Source organism: Argiope bruennichi, chromosome 3 (assembly GCF_947563725.1).
Source record: "Argiope bruennichi chromosome 3, qqArgBrue1.1, whole genome shotgun sequence".
Classification (NCBI taxonomy): Eukaryota; Metazoa; Arthropoda; class Arachnida; order Araneae; family Araneidae; genus Argiope; species Argiope bruennichi.
Window position 1 is genome coordinate 139,532,150 of NC_079153.1, and position 12,731 is coordinate 139,544,880.

At 32.2% G+C, this 12,731-nt stretch overlaps 1 protein-coding gene across 6 annotated transcripts in view; it reads left to right on the forward strand.

Annotated features, from left to right (window-relative positions):
* The window catches only part of LOC129962688 (protein pangolin, isoforms A/H/I/S-like), a 262,212-nt gene that overhangs the window by 28,474 nt on the left and 221,007 nt on the right, over positions 1-12,731 (forward strand). For 5 of the 6 annotated variants that reach the window (XM_056076604.1, XM_056076603.1, XM_056076607.1 and 2 more), the window contains exon 2: positions 9,439-9,526. In XM_056076604.1, the coding sequence (XP_055932579.1) occupies positions 9,439-9,526 (88 nt within the window). Of the gene's footprint in view, positions 1-9,438; positions 9,527-12,731 lie in introns of those variants that run through there. The other variant, XM_056076608.1, reaches the window with a different exon arrangement.

Genomic DNA, 12,731 nt, shown 5'->3' on the forward strand with positions numbered 1-12,731 from the left:
GCATTTAACACTGAATTACTGAATCTTTGATATTTAAATCTGCGATTAAATAAAAATGGAAAATATACTGAAAGACAGTAACCTCTAAGTTTATCAAGTGGAATTGAAATAATAGTAAATATTCCAAATAGGATGTACCATCCATTTAGTAGAAATAGTAAAGATAACGTCATAGTTAAACACGTGTCCTGTTGAAACAATTGTTTTGCAATTCTGAAAATCTCGCTAGAGAAATTTGATTCTCTTTATTTTCCTTAAATTCGTCGAATTCTGTACATTTCGCAAGATTCTGAATGAAGTGTTCAGAATTTCTTTCGATATCTCGCCATAAAAGTCTTACTCTCCGATATGAATTTAACGACTATAAATTAAGAGAAATCCATTTTTTAGAGGAAAGGAACCAATCTCTTTCAAAAGACAGTTTCAGAATTTTGCTCTTCCAAGATTTTTTTTGTTTTTATTGCCGTTTTCCTAAGTACAATTATAAAAGATGTGCTTAGAAAAAATTGGTTAGCTTTTTCTTTTCTGCTAAACAAATAGCATTATAGTGAGTGCCTATTCTCAAAATAACTATTCCTAACTACCTCCACCAACCATTGGATAATTTCTTAACAAGGGGTGCCGAATTGAAGACCACTTACCCAGTACATTCACAAAATTCGGATACAATAGGTTGCTGCTCTGGTGTCGGTTCAGAACTGTCCATTTCTTTTTTATCTTGCTATTCAAGAGAGGAATTGCCTAAAAAGGTAAATACTGTTTACAGACATGGAAAGGAAAACCTTTCGCTCTTGAATTTTGAATACTTTGACCTCCGAATCTGTCACAGGTGGTTAAAGATAAATAGCTTGTCATTAATCATGCAGGGCCACATTGCGATCGTATATACCCTCAAGGGTTTAAGACCACTTGTCTGTTCGAATCAAATTTTCAAATCTTCCGGCAGAGTTATTAGTGATGTTTTCTGCTATGATCGATTGCCCATCGACGACTGCTTTCACGGCATGGCCAAAGCGAAAGTATCTTATAATATATAAATTTTGAAATGACATCGCCATTGGGTTTTCAAATTTTTTTTTTCTGTTGCTGTAACTACCTTCTTTTAAATGATATACTGTCTATTTTGTACTAAAATGGAAAGTTTTTTTTTTAAAAGTTATTCTTTCGTATTTGCCCCGAAGGCTTATGTCTTGGAATGCTGTAAAATTCAACTTTCGTATAGGTGTGTTTTGATTGCTTCACAAATTACAACTGTCAGCCTTTTTAATGTTTGTTTTTATCTCAAATAAGTTTGGGAAGGGAAAATATTTCTTTTATTGCTTTCCTTTAATAAGTTTTATTGCCAGTTTGCTATCTTTTGTATATGTTATGGAAAATATTATTTTAACGAAAGGCATTTATAAAATTTCTTGACTTTTTTGGGAGTATTTTTCTTAAGATCTATATGACTCAAAGAAACAGTGTTATTTGGTCGTTTTCGTTTATAGTTGGAATTTTTGCAGTTTAGAGCTTTCCCTTGTAACCACTTTTAATTCACTTTTTTTTTTCAGAAACATTTTCTCCAATATAGATGCACTAATATAAGAAGATAGAATGGATAGGTTTAACACCCTTTGATGGCAAATAAACATAAATGAAATTTTTTTTTTCCTTCATGATTTTTGTTAAAACCGTTGATGCCTTTTTTCTAAAATATTAGAAATACGTGCTATCAATTTTAGTGCTTTAATTCTGTTTAGAGTCGTATTACACAATAAAAAAACAACTTTGGTTTGAAAAGTCCAGTTGAAAGCCCCCCTTCCGCTTAAAAGATGTTAGAAGGCGGAACCTACTTGTGTAATGTATCTGCGTTTTAATCGAGGAATAGTTTTTTATTGTTTTATATTTAATTGATGTTAACTTTTCAATCCCTAATATGGGACTTTATTTCGGCATTGCATCTTTGTAAGAAGAGTATTATTATTTTTTTTTCAAATGAAAAATCTTTTAGGGATTCTTACAAATACACTAATAATATTAGGCAAAACTTTATTGCAAACACTGCACCACGCAATTGCCAGAAAATATAATTATTGAATCTAGCTTTTAATTTATTTATAATCGAATAAAATGTTTTATTTATAATCGAATAAAATGTCACGTAAAAGCAAATCGAGATAAATATGCATAGCATTTATGGACACCGGTATCCATAAATTAAGGATCAAATTCAAAATGCTAATTCTCATGCACAAAAGTAAATTGCAAATGACTGAAAGAAACTGACACAGGTGTTATTGCATTAGAAAAAGGTGTTACTGATTATTTGATGAACATGCCAATATTTTGAACCATGTGACAGGCATCCAAAGAGGTGAAGCGAGCAAGCTGGGGGGAAAAAAAAAGTAATCCCATTTGCATTAAGACGTATTTATGGGTCTCCTCCCCCCCCCCTATCTTGATTTAACCAACGATGGGAGAGCAAGAACATATTTAAGCAATTTTACTACCAGAAGGACTACTGTAGGTAAATTAAAAGAGGCCCGTTCCAGACGTATTGTTGTTGTGTTGCTTATGGCACTTGTCACAGACAAGCCCGCTGAAGAAATCAGCGATATTTAAGCCGAGCTATCGACTCTTGTTTCAGTAGTGCCATCTAGGGCCAAGAGTAAGTCTTAGCTACTCATGCGTCACAGCTCTTTTCACGGGGCGGACTTCGTCCATACATTTGATTCACTCAATCCTCCGATCGTAAGTTAGATATGAATCAGAGAATGATCACCTCTGATCCAGTACCCCCCCCCCCCCTCTGTGGTAGTGGTACTGTCTCGACTTGGAGGACTTTGTTGCAACGATAAATTTTTATGTGCACCAGCCACCTTGTGCACAGATTCCAGGTGTTTGGAATTACCAAAAGCATTATTAAAATTTTCATGAGCAGGATTTTATGAAGCCGGAACGATTGTTTGAAATTATAATTCCGATGAGTCAGCAAAAACTACTGCAAATGATGATCGTTATAAACGAACTAAAGACGAAAGAAATTTTCATATACTTGCTATCAAACTTGCACAAAGCATAAAGATAAGCAATTAGACTTTAGAACATCATACCTGATGATGACTAAGAATTTTAGCTCTATTATTTTGTTTGTCCGTAGATGTATTCCATTAAGAATTTGCAGCAAGGGGGGAAAAATATGTTGAGAAATATAGTTAATTGATGAAAGCAGGTTTTTTTTTTTTTTTTTTTTTTTGTTCGTTTTGATTCGCAGTGCATTTGAAAAGGCTGATTTTTCTGCCAACGTCTTGGAAGTTGAGCATTACACTGGTAGTGGGAGGTTTGATGTTCAGTGGGCTTGCTATTTTTGCATCATAGAAATAGGAACTGTGAATACACAAACATACAATTTGTTGGATAATATAGCACCTCATGTAAGTTATCTTCATCTGTTTGTACGTTGTTAGAATATGTTTTTATGCGCATGTATCATCTTACGGTGTGCGCCGGCAACCTCCTTAAAAAGAAGGAGTGGCAGCGTACTTGCTGGGCCTTCATTCAGTAGGACATGTATGAAATGCATTTAGGAAATGAATGGCGGAGGGCAATCGAGCATCGGTTAGCAAGAAAAAAATTCATTGTCATGCTTAAATAGAAGTGATCGAAGTAGCTTCAAATTCTCCTGGTTCAAAATTCGATATTCTGCTGGTATTATAAGCAATAGACATGATTTTTTTTTTTTTTTTGCAAAAATATGAATGATAGAGCGCTTTTGGGAATCGAATTTTATCGTTTGGGAGGGGGATCTTGAATTTTGAATGTCGTTTTTTATAAATCTGCTTAAAATATTTGTTAATGTTTCGGGGAGGGGGGCTGGACATACGCTCGCAAAAGATGCGAATTGCATGGGGACAAAAACTGTGCGCTGTGTACGAATATATGGAATATTGCGAGATACTGCCGAAAGCTTTTCAGAGTCGGAGTGATACGCCAAAGAAAGAACAAGGATTTGATTGCGCTTCAGGATCATATTTCAGCATTGAGAGAAATGACTGAAGATTGTATTCTGTTTTTTCCCTCGCCTTTCATTCAGGGAATATATGGAGTGAAGGTATGACTTACAATTTTGAGCGGTAGAGAAAAGTATTATTTATTCAGAATGAAGACTGTCATTTTATTTTCGCGATATTTGTTAACTTTCCTGCTTTTATTAGTTATTCCAATTTCATTTTTGTTGGGTTTTGTTCGATAGTTTATTTATTCAAGTTTAGTTACATTAACATCCCGTTTTAAAGCAAGACTAAGGCTATTTTAGGACGGACCTTGTCATTTTGAGCCCCGAACAGGTGATGAGGATGACACCTGAGCCGGCATGCCCCTCTCCAAAATTCTACACCATACCTAGAAGACGTTTGGCCCCTACGGATTTAACGAAGAACAGACCCGTTTGTACGACGATTCTTCGGTAGAATCGGGTCTCGAACCTAAAAACCTCCGGTTCTAGGACCTTTTCACCAGGCCATCGCGGCCATGGAAATCTATTGTGACTGACTAGATAAAAATTTACTTGGAAAAAAGAAATTGTCCCATCTACAGGTAACATAGTAAAAAAAGATAAAAATAGAGTAAATTGATTTCAATGGAATAGTGTCGTGCATTCCTTACAATATCTGTATTTACTATGATAAAAAAGTTTTTTTTTTTTGTGCAATTGCTGACTTTATAAAACCAAAGAAATTCTTGGGTAAGGTGTTTAAAAAGAATGCAGACTATTCTTCAGCAAGCAATTTTTTTACTTTCCGTAGCCGATCAACAGCAGCAGAAACAAATCTGACTCGGATGGCAATTCATCTCTTTGTTTGTAATATGATTTTGTGTTTTACAATTTGTCATTTTCGATGGCTGCTGAAGATTAAAAGTTTTAAATCACTTGTGATTTAGAAGAAACTGACGTAAGTAAAAATGATCCAACACATTGAAATTCGGTATTATAAAACATTTAACAAGATACTTTGAAATAGTTTTAAAAAATGTAAAATTCTCAGTGAATTTAGGTGAAGTTGCAAGGAATGATATAAAGATGCTTTTAGCACTGCAAATTATTTTTCCTCTTCTGTAAACAGAGTTGTGGTGGAACATCTCGTTTCTTTAAATGTTGCAGCATTAAGTTCGGATAAAGTCATATTAATTGCAAATTTTTTTCTAAGTAGCAAAATATTCTGAGAATATCATATCTATTTTAGTAGACGTATGGAAAGGACAAAGAGTAACGCTGAAACAAAAATTAAGAATAAAAAGGTTCCTCATTTGTTTAATTTAATGGTGATTCATGTCATCATATCCATAATGCCCCCCCCCCACACACACACAATTGCAGAATTTTGACGTGAAAACTTAATGAAAGATATTTTTAGCGATACAGAATGGTCAGTTGATATTTCAAGTTGGCTTCATAAATAAAATTTTTACATACCCATAATTTTTTTGCGAGATGTTTTAGATGTGAGATTAGTTTTTTGTTGATATTACAAATTGGCTTTATAAAGAAGTTTTTACATACCCATATGCTTTTAGTGAGATGTTTTAGATGTGAGATTAGTTTTTTGTTTCTTTTGTTAATGTTACCATTATTTTTATTTTAACAAACACTTTTAAGTCATTCATTTTTTATCCATTCATTTTCTTTTGAATAATAATTCTACAATATTTATAATATCTCAAACACTTATTGTATAAATTTATTTTCTCGTTCAATTAATAAAACTTATTTTATTTCTCGATGTTTTTGTTCATTATTTATGAAGTTAAACTTTTTGTTCCAAACGTCTATCTGAAGCAGAAGTCAAAAAATTCATATAATATATATCTTATACAACAAATCCAAAGGAATGTATATATATTCATTGGATTTGTTGTATTTTATATAATGCTTTATAATATAAAATTTATTTTTCCTATAAAATGTAGTGGGCCCTTCATTTTTAGACTACAAGGTAATATTCATAGCAGATCTCGAAAAAAAAATTCCTAAAGAATAATAAAATATTCCTCATTGTAAATCCAGAAAATAATAAATTATCTGAGCGCACGTTTTCACGGTCAACAAATTTCGGATTCCTGATCGAATTCTTATTGTTGACTCATTCAATGTGATGTTTATACTTTCATGAATAGATTTATTTTGAACTGTGTCAATATCTTTAATCTATATTGTTTTGCTTTGAAGACCGCACACAAAAGCCTCAGAAAAGGCAATCAAAAGTATTATGATTTGATGTCAAATTGTTCCCATTTATTTCTGTGAAGTAGAGACCACTTCGATTTTTGCTGTTCAATGAAAGCATATCATTCTGTAAATTCTCTTTGTTTTCTTACTGAGGACCTGCGTAACTGAAATGGATTCACATCCCTGAAATATTATCTTCATCAAATAATTGCAGACATTTTGCAATTATCTTTACATAGCATACTGAATTTGCATGCAGCTCATTATTTCCCGTTGCAGCTGTAAGAGGTTTTAGTTTTAAAATATTCCTTTTTTTTTCTCTGAAACATTTTTATTAGATAAATCAGTCGTAGTTATGCAATCAGGAATTAAAATCTTTTTTTGGTTTCCGGGTTTAATATTGCTAATTGCAACTAAGTGTTTGTAGTTTGCCGTGCAAAACTGAATCAACTACAAGCATCACATAATTAAATATTTGTAATTCAGCGTTTAATTTTTAAAAAATAAATAAAATATTTTTTTATACATTGCTTATAAAAATGTTATTTGAAAATGTTCATTTTGGGGTTAATGTCCTATTGTTGCATAATTACGTCCAGCTTTGCTAATTTTTTTAACGAAATCTTGAGCAAAAATAAATACATTTTAGTATTTTTTTTACTCCCTCAAATTGAATTACGATGATTTCCATATAATTCTCTCCTATATTAGATGAATTCGTAGAACGCAACCAAAAAATTGCCATTGGTTCTGTTGCTGTGTCATAAATATTCCCGAGTAAGATAAATTTAACATTTTTGCATTTATTTTTTTTCCGATAAGCAAATCAATAGACATGCTTACCTATTCATTAAACATGCTAAAATAGTGAAGCTGACTGTTTGAATAAATAAATAAAATTTCATTATCAATACAAGATAAATTAGTATTTTATTTGGTCTAGCATCAATTAATTCGATAATTCATGCCCCCATACAACGCGATTTCCTATCTCTGTTTCTTACATTAGGGATCCCATTGCAATGCATCCCTGGCATTCTACGAGAATCCATTGTGTTTCTTTTTTTTTTAAATTATTGAGATGAAAGAAATACCAAAGTAATGCAATAATTAATTAACTATAAATATACACTCATGTCCATAAATTAAGGAAAATGCAAGTTCAGGAAAAGAAAGAATCAGAAACAAAACAAATATGACTTTTTTTAAAGCCTACTTATTAAACAAAAGATAAAGAGCAAAAAACATGCTGTATGTTTGATATCATTAATAAAAATTGCGATTTTTTTCTCCATGGAGCAAATAACAAAAAAAAAAAAAAAACAAAAAAAAAAACATGGTTGGTATGATGGTTAATACATAGTATATCTCCCAGACGATGCAATACAGTCCGTACAACACCTAGGCATGCTGAGTATCAAATTATCGATCTGATCTTGGGGAATATTACACCACTCATCAAGCAATGCTCTCCGATGTTCCGGTAGACATGTAGGAGGTGGTTGACGGGCTGCAACTCGTCGGCCAAGCATGTTCTACACATGTTTTGCTGGATTCAAATCCGGTGAGAATGCTGGCCAGTCCATACGGGTGATTCCTCCGATCAAAGCCATCCGTTTACGATGTTTGCACGGTGAGGACGGGTGTTGTCATCCATAAATACAAATTCTGCGCCCGTGGCGTCCCGAAACAAACGTACATGTTGTTCCAGAATGGTTCTCTTGGTGGTAACGATTACCTGGCATGAAAGTCCAACCGGAATCAGACTGCAAGCTAAACCTGGACTCGTCGGAAAACATCACACAAGCCATGCTCTCTACTCCAGGCTAAATGCAGACGACATTGAGTTGCAGTAAGTGGAACACATCTGACAGGCCTACGAGCATATAGACCAATCTGCCCTAAGCGTCTGTACACGGTCTGCCTTGAAACTATGGCTGAAAAGAGCTTACAAGACAGGTCTGATGCTGTGCTCCGTCTGTTTCTTTTGGCAGTAACTGCTAAATACCGGTCCTCATTCGGCGTTTAACTCGGGGGAGACCTGTACTATAACGAAGGAACTGTTTAGTGGAATCGTTGCCAAAGCCTGGAGATGGCATTCTGGGCGATTCCAAGCTCCTCGGATACTTCCAACTGGGTACGCTCACATTCAAGACGACCGATTTACCACGTAAAAAATCATCCAAATGCGTCCTTTGTGTCATAACTATGCAGTTATTGCATTGAAAGTCTTATAAAGCGCTTGCGAACAACTTTACTTCTTTGCCTGTATTCCTTATACATCACTCTCTTACACTCTCGTCATTGTGACGTACTATCGGTGTCATCTGGTGGCTTACTGCAATTTGCATCAGATTTTTGAAGATGTGTGTAGTCATTTTACGGGTAATATATGCATTTTAGAGTTCGATTTCGGCTTAACTCTGAATTATCCTTAATTTATGGACATGAGTGTAGTTGCATGTCCGAAATCCTAATATGAAATATTTTTGAATTCTACGCTAAAGAACCAGTTCCAAAACAGCATTTTGAGGTAGAGCTGTTTTTGGCGAAGTGTTATTTGGGGTGGAGTGGGGTGGGATGCATTTCCTTCCTGTTTACAAAATTAATTATTGCATTCACAGTAGTAAGTTATGGAACGAATTGTAATGGTACAATTTTGGACAAGCTGCATACATTTATGTGCAGTTTTCAAAGACTCATTCGAAATCCTTAAAGTAGTTGTTAAATCCTAATTGTAGTGCTAGTACGACAGTTGTGATATATGCATGATTCGTAGGAAAAAAATTTTTTCTTTAAATAAACAAGCTAAACCAGCTGCAAGTAAAACACTTAAGAGGAATATTTGAGATAAAAGTTGCATTGCGTCATATATAGAATCATTTCCATAGCGGACAATGAAATATTTTTACAATTTTTCCCCCCTCTTTTTCGGCTATTTTTGGTATTGAAAATTCAGTATATTATTATTATTTTGATGTCAGATTTTTAACGCGTTTAATTAAATTTCATTTTCAAGTTTTTAGACAACATTTTCTATTTAAAAGAATTCTTTCTCCGAAGAACAAATAAAATAGAAGATTTGAACTATTTTCTTCAAAACAGATGCTACGTGAAATTGTATGTTGTAGCACTGATATTTAAAATTTTATTAAATAAAAATAATTTATAACTGTAATAGCATGCATCATTGATAATTGAGAATTAATTTTATTCATTCTTTTTTTATATAGGAAAAGCCTACTAATGTTCCTGGTAATAATGAATATGGTTCACCTTCAAAGAACTCTGACTGTCGACCCGATAGTGCTTCACATTCAGGTAAATGAATTTTTTACCTCGCCTTTTCATTATATATATATATATATATATATATATATATATATATATATATATATATATATATATATATATATATATATATATATATATATATATATATATATATATATATATATATATATAAGAGAGAGAGGGAGAGCAATGTCGGATATATCACCTAATCATTAAATATGGATAAAACTATTTTTTTTTCTCTATCAAATTTTTTTCTTCTTAATTTTATGAATTAACATTTTCAATTTTATTTCTTCATCACTATATTTTTTTCTATTTCCCTTCATTTGTCTGTGTGGGAAATGTTTCAAATTCTATTAAAATATTCTATAAATTCCAATTTATATGAACGAAACGCTTTAGTTTAAGAGCACTAATTAAATTTTAGAAAAAAAAATCACCATTTAATTCGAGTTTCATATTAACTTTTCATTCTCACGGAATTTTTATCATTTGCTTTAGAGAGAAAGGGAAAGCGATTGAAATCATTCACATTGATTATCAAAATGCGCTCCTTTTTCATGGCAATGATGAAAATTAGATTTTTATAAAAAGATTAATAAAAAGAGGAATTTATTTTGCTAATAATATGGACTCCATATATCAGCAAAATTCTTTTTTTATCTCACATGTTTTCACCTATTTTTTTCAAATGGGCCATTTTATAATTATGTACATATCTTTTAACCGCTTTACTATGGTTCTGTAGTTATATAATCTTTTTCAATATTTTATTTAAAACGAATTACTTTTTCTGCAAAATTTTAATACTGCCGACAAATAACCTACGCTTTGCGTTTTAATTAGAATATTAGTATTTAATTTTCTTAAAGCAAAATATTTTGCTCTTTGATTGTCCCCGCTTGCGTTTTTTAACTCTAAACTACGGATAGGGTTAATGAGTTAGAAACAAATAACTGGCAAAAATTAAATGCCTTCTAATCCTTTTGCATGTTAAGGAAAAGTGTATAAATTAAGTTAGTAAATTACCTTCCGAAGAGACCAAACAAAAGGATCATAATTATCAATATCAATTTATTTTTTTTATTTCAGTTTGATGAAGTTCTTTTCACTGGTGTTTCATTGATGTAAAGAGTTTCATTGATGTTTGCTGTTATTTCAAAAGCTTTTACGAATGAAAAAAAAGCAAGTACGAATGAATCCTTAGACACATCTTGTGCTCTTTGACTGTGTAAACTGAGGATTTATGGAATTTGAACTCTCAGATATAAAATTATTAAAATAACTGCACATATTTCAGTTCTAAATAGTGAGCATTGGTGCAGCTTGCAAATGTTCAAAGCTTGTTGATTAGTTAGAAGGACACAATCTATGCATTTGATAATTATCTTCAAAATATATATTTTTTGGAAATAATTTTTCCACAAAGAAATTTAACTACTCGAATTTCCGAAAATAACCATAGCACTTTCATTATTTATTAATTCCATTAATTGAAAAGCCATTTAATTATTTGTTGATTCGTTTTGAATCTTTAAATACCAATGCGTTGGTCGATTTTCAACGGGAACATAAAATCTTTAAACTTTTTATAGATAGTTATTGTATTTCTTTCCCCTGTTTTTAGGTGCATTGAATGATAATATGAGAGCGAAGAAAATGCGTCCAAATAATATCATTTAATATAAGACATATTATGGTGAAAAATACTATACCAAAGAATCAGTGCCAAGTCGTTTCGCTAGTATTTTTAACCTAAATCTCATTTTCTTATAATATGACTAAGTTTTAAGTAGGTAAAGAACGCTTGCTATAGGTGGATCTCTGAAAGTTTTTATATTTTTTTTAATGTACTGTGACGGAAAAAAAAATTTAATCACGAAAAAAAAAAGTTGTAGAATATTTTTTTGCAATTCAGCTTTAAAAAAAAAGAAATATTTTTTTTAAAGAAATACACTTTTAAGTTGGAGGAAAGAGAACTTATTAAAATCGGTACAATGAACGAAAGTGGTTTCCGAAAATGGACCAGCTATTTCTTTAAGTTCCATTTAACGCAAAATTATTATTAAATCTAATTCCTTATCAGCACATGGTTTATGAACTCAGTTGTGACATTTAATGCACTATATCATTTCTTCATATTTTTTTTGTAACATATGATATAAGACTACATAGTCTTAGGTTTTGAACTACTGTATCTTTCTGAGCTACTTTTGATATTTTCGCCTTTATTTATTTACTTTTGTTGTTTGGCTTTATCTATTTCTAATTTTGTGGGACGGCTAATCATTGTAACCATTTTCTTAATTTTCTCTCTCTTTGTTTTGAGACCTCTCCAATTCATTTCACCTCTCCAATTCATTCATTATGATTACCTCTCCAATTCAGGCATTTGATCCAATCTGAGCAGCTTCTGAACAGCAACAAGTACCTAACCTTATCTTTAAATTATTTTAATAAAACTATCACAATAATTTTTAGCCGGAAAAATTTTCCATCTCAGGGTGTAATGACATATTTTGCTACTTACCTTAAGGTAGTGTAAAGATTATTAATCTATCAATTAAATATTTATCAAAATATTTAATTATGATATCTAAATGTTTGATATTTAAATATTATCAATAAAACATTAACGCCTGAAAATGGATGCCAAAAGTAAAACACTTCTAACCGTGGATATTGGTCGCTTTCTCTAAAATAATGGCTCTGCAAGCCAAATTTATATCATTTCAACATAGGTCGCTAAAAAAAAGATACTACAGAATTTTGATTACAAATAAAGTCTGACAGGTCATTTCTCGATTATCAAGAAATGCCAATTTAATTCAGTTCAGACCCTAAGAATTTATTACCTAGCATTGAGTGTAAAAATTTTGGTCCGACAAAAGGTAAGAGGGGTTTCTCTTTTTAGATGCGTTGATGAGATATATCTTCTGCTGTTTCTGAGCAATCACTGTCTCAATACCCCCCCCCCTTCCTTATCTCCTGCTTTCGTTCTCCACTCGTCGGATGTCTCTCTGCAGGGCATCGAATGACACCAGTGTCTGGGCTATAGAGAGAAGTTCTCCATCTTCACAGATTTGACACCAAGAATTTATGGCATCTGACAAGGTTAATTCATTCTCTTGTCCCTCGCCTCTTTTCCGAGGTTTCAAAGGGTTTTTCATCAGAGATGGCGTCTTTCTGTTTGATTGGGGAAAGATAAAGGTTTGCCGGAAGGATATCT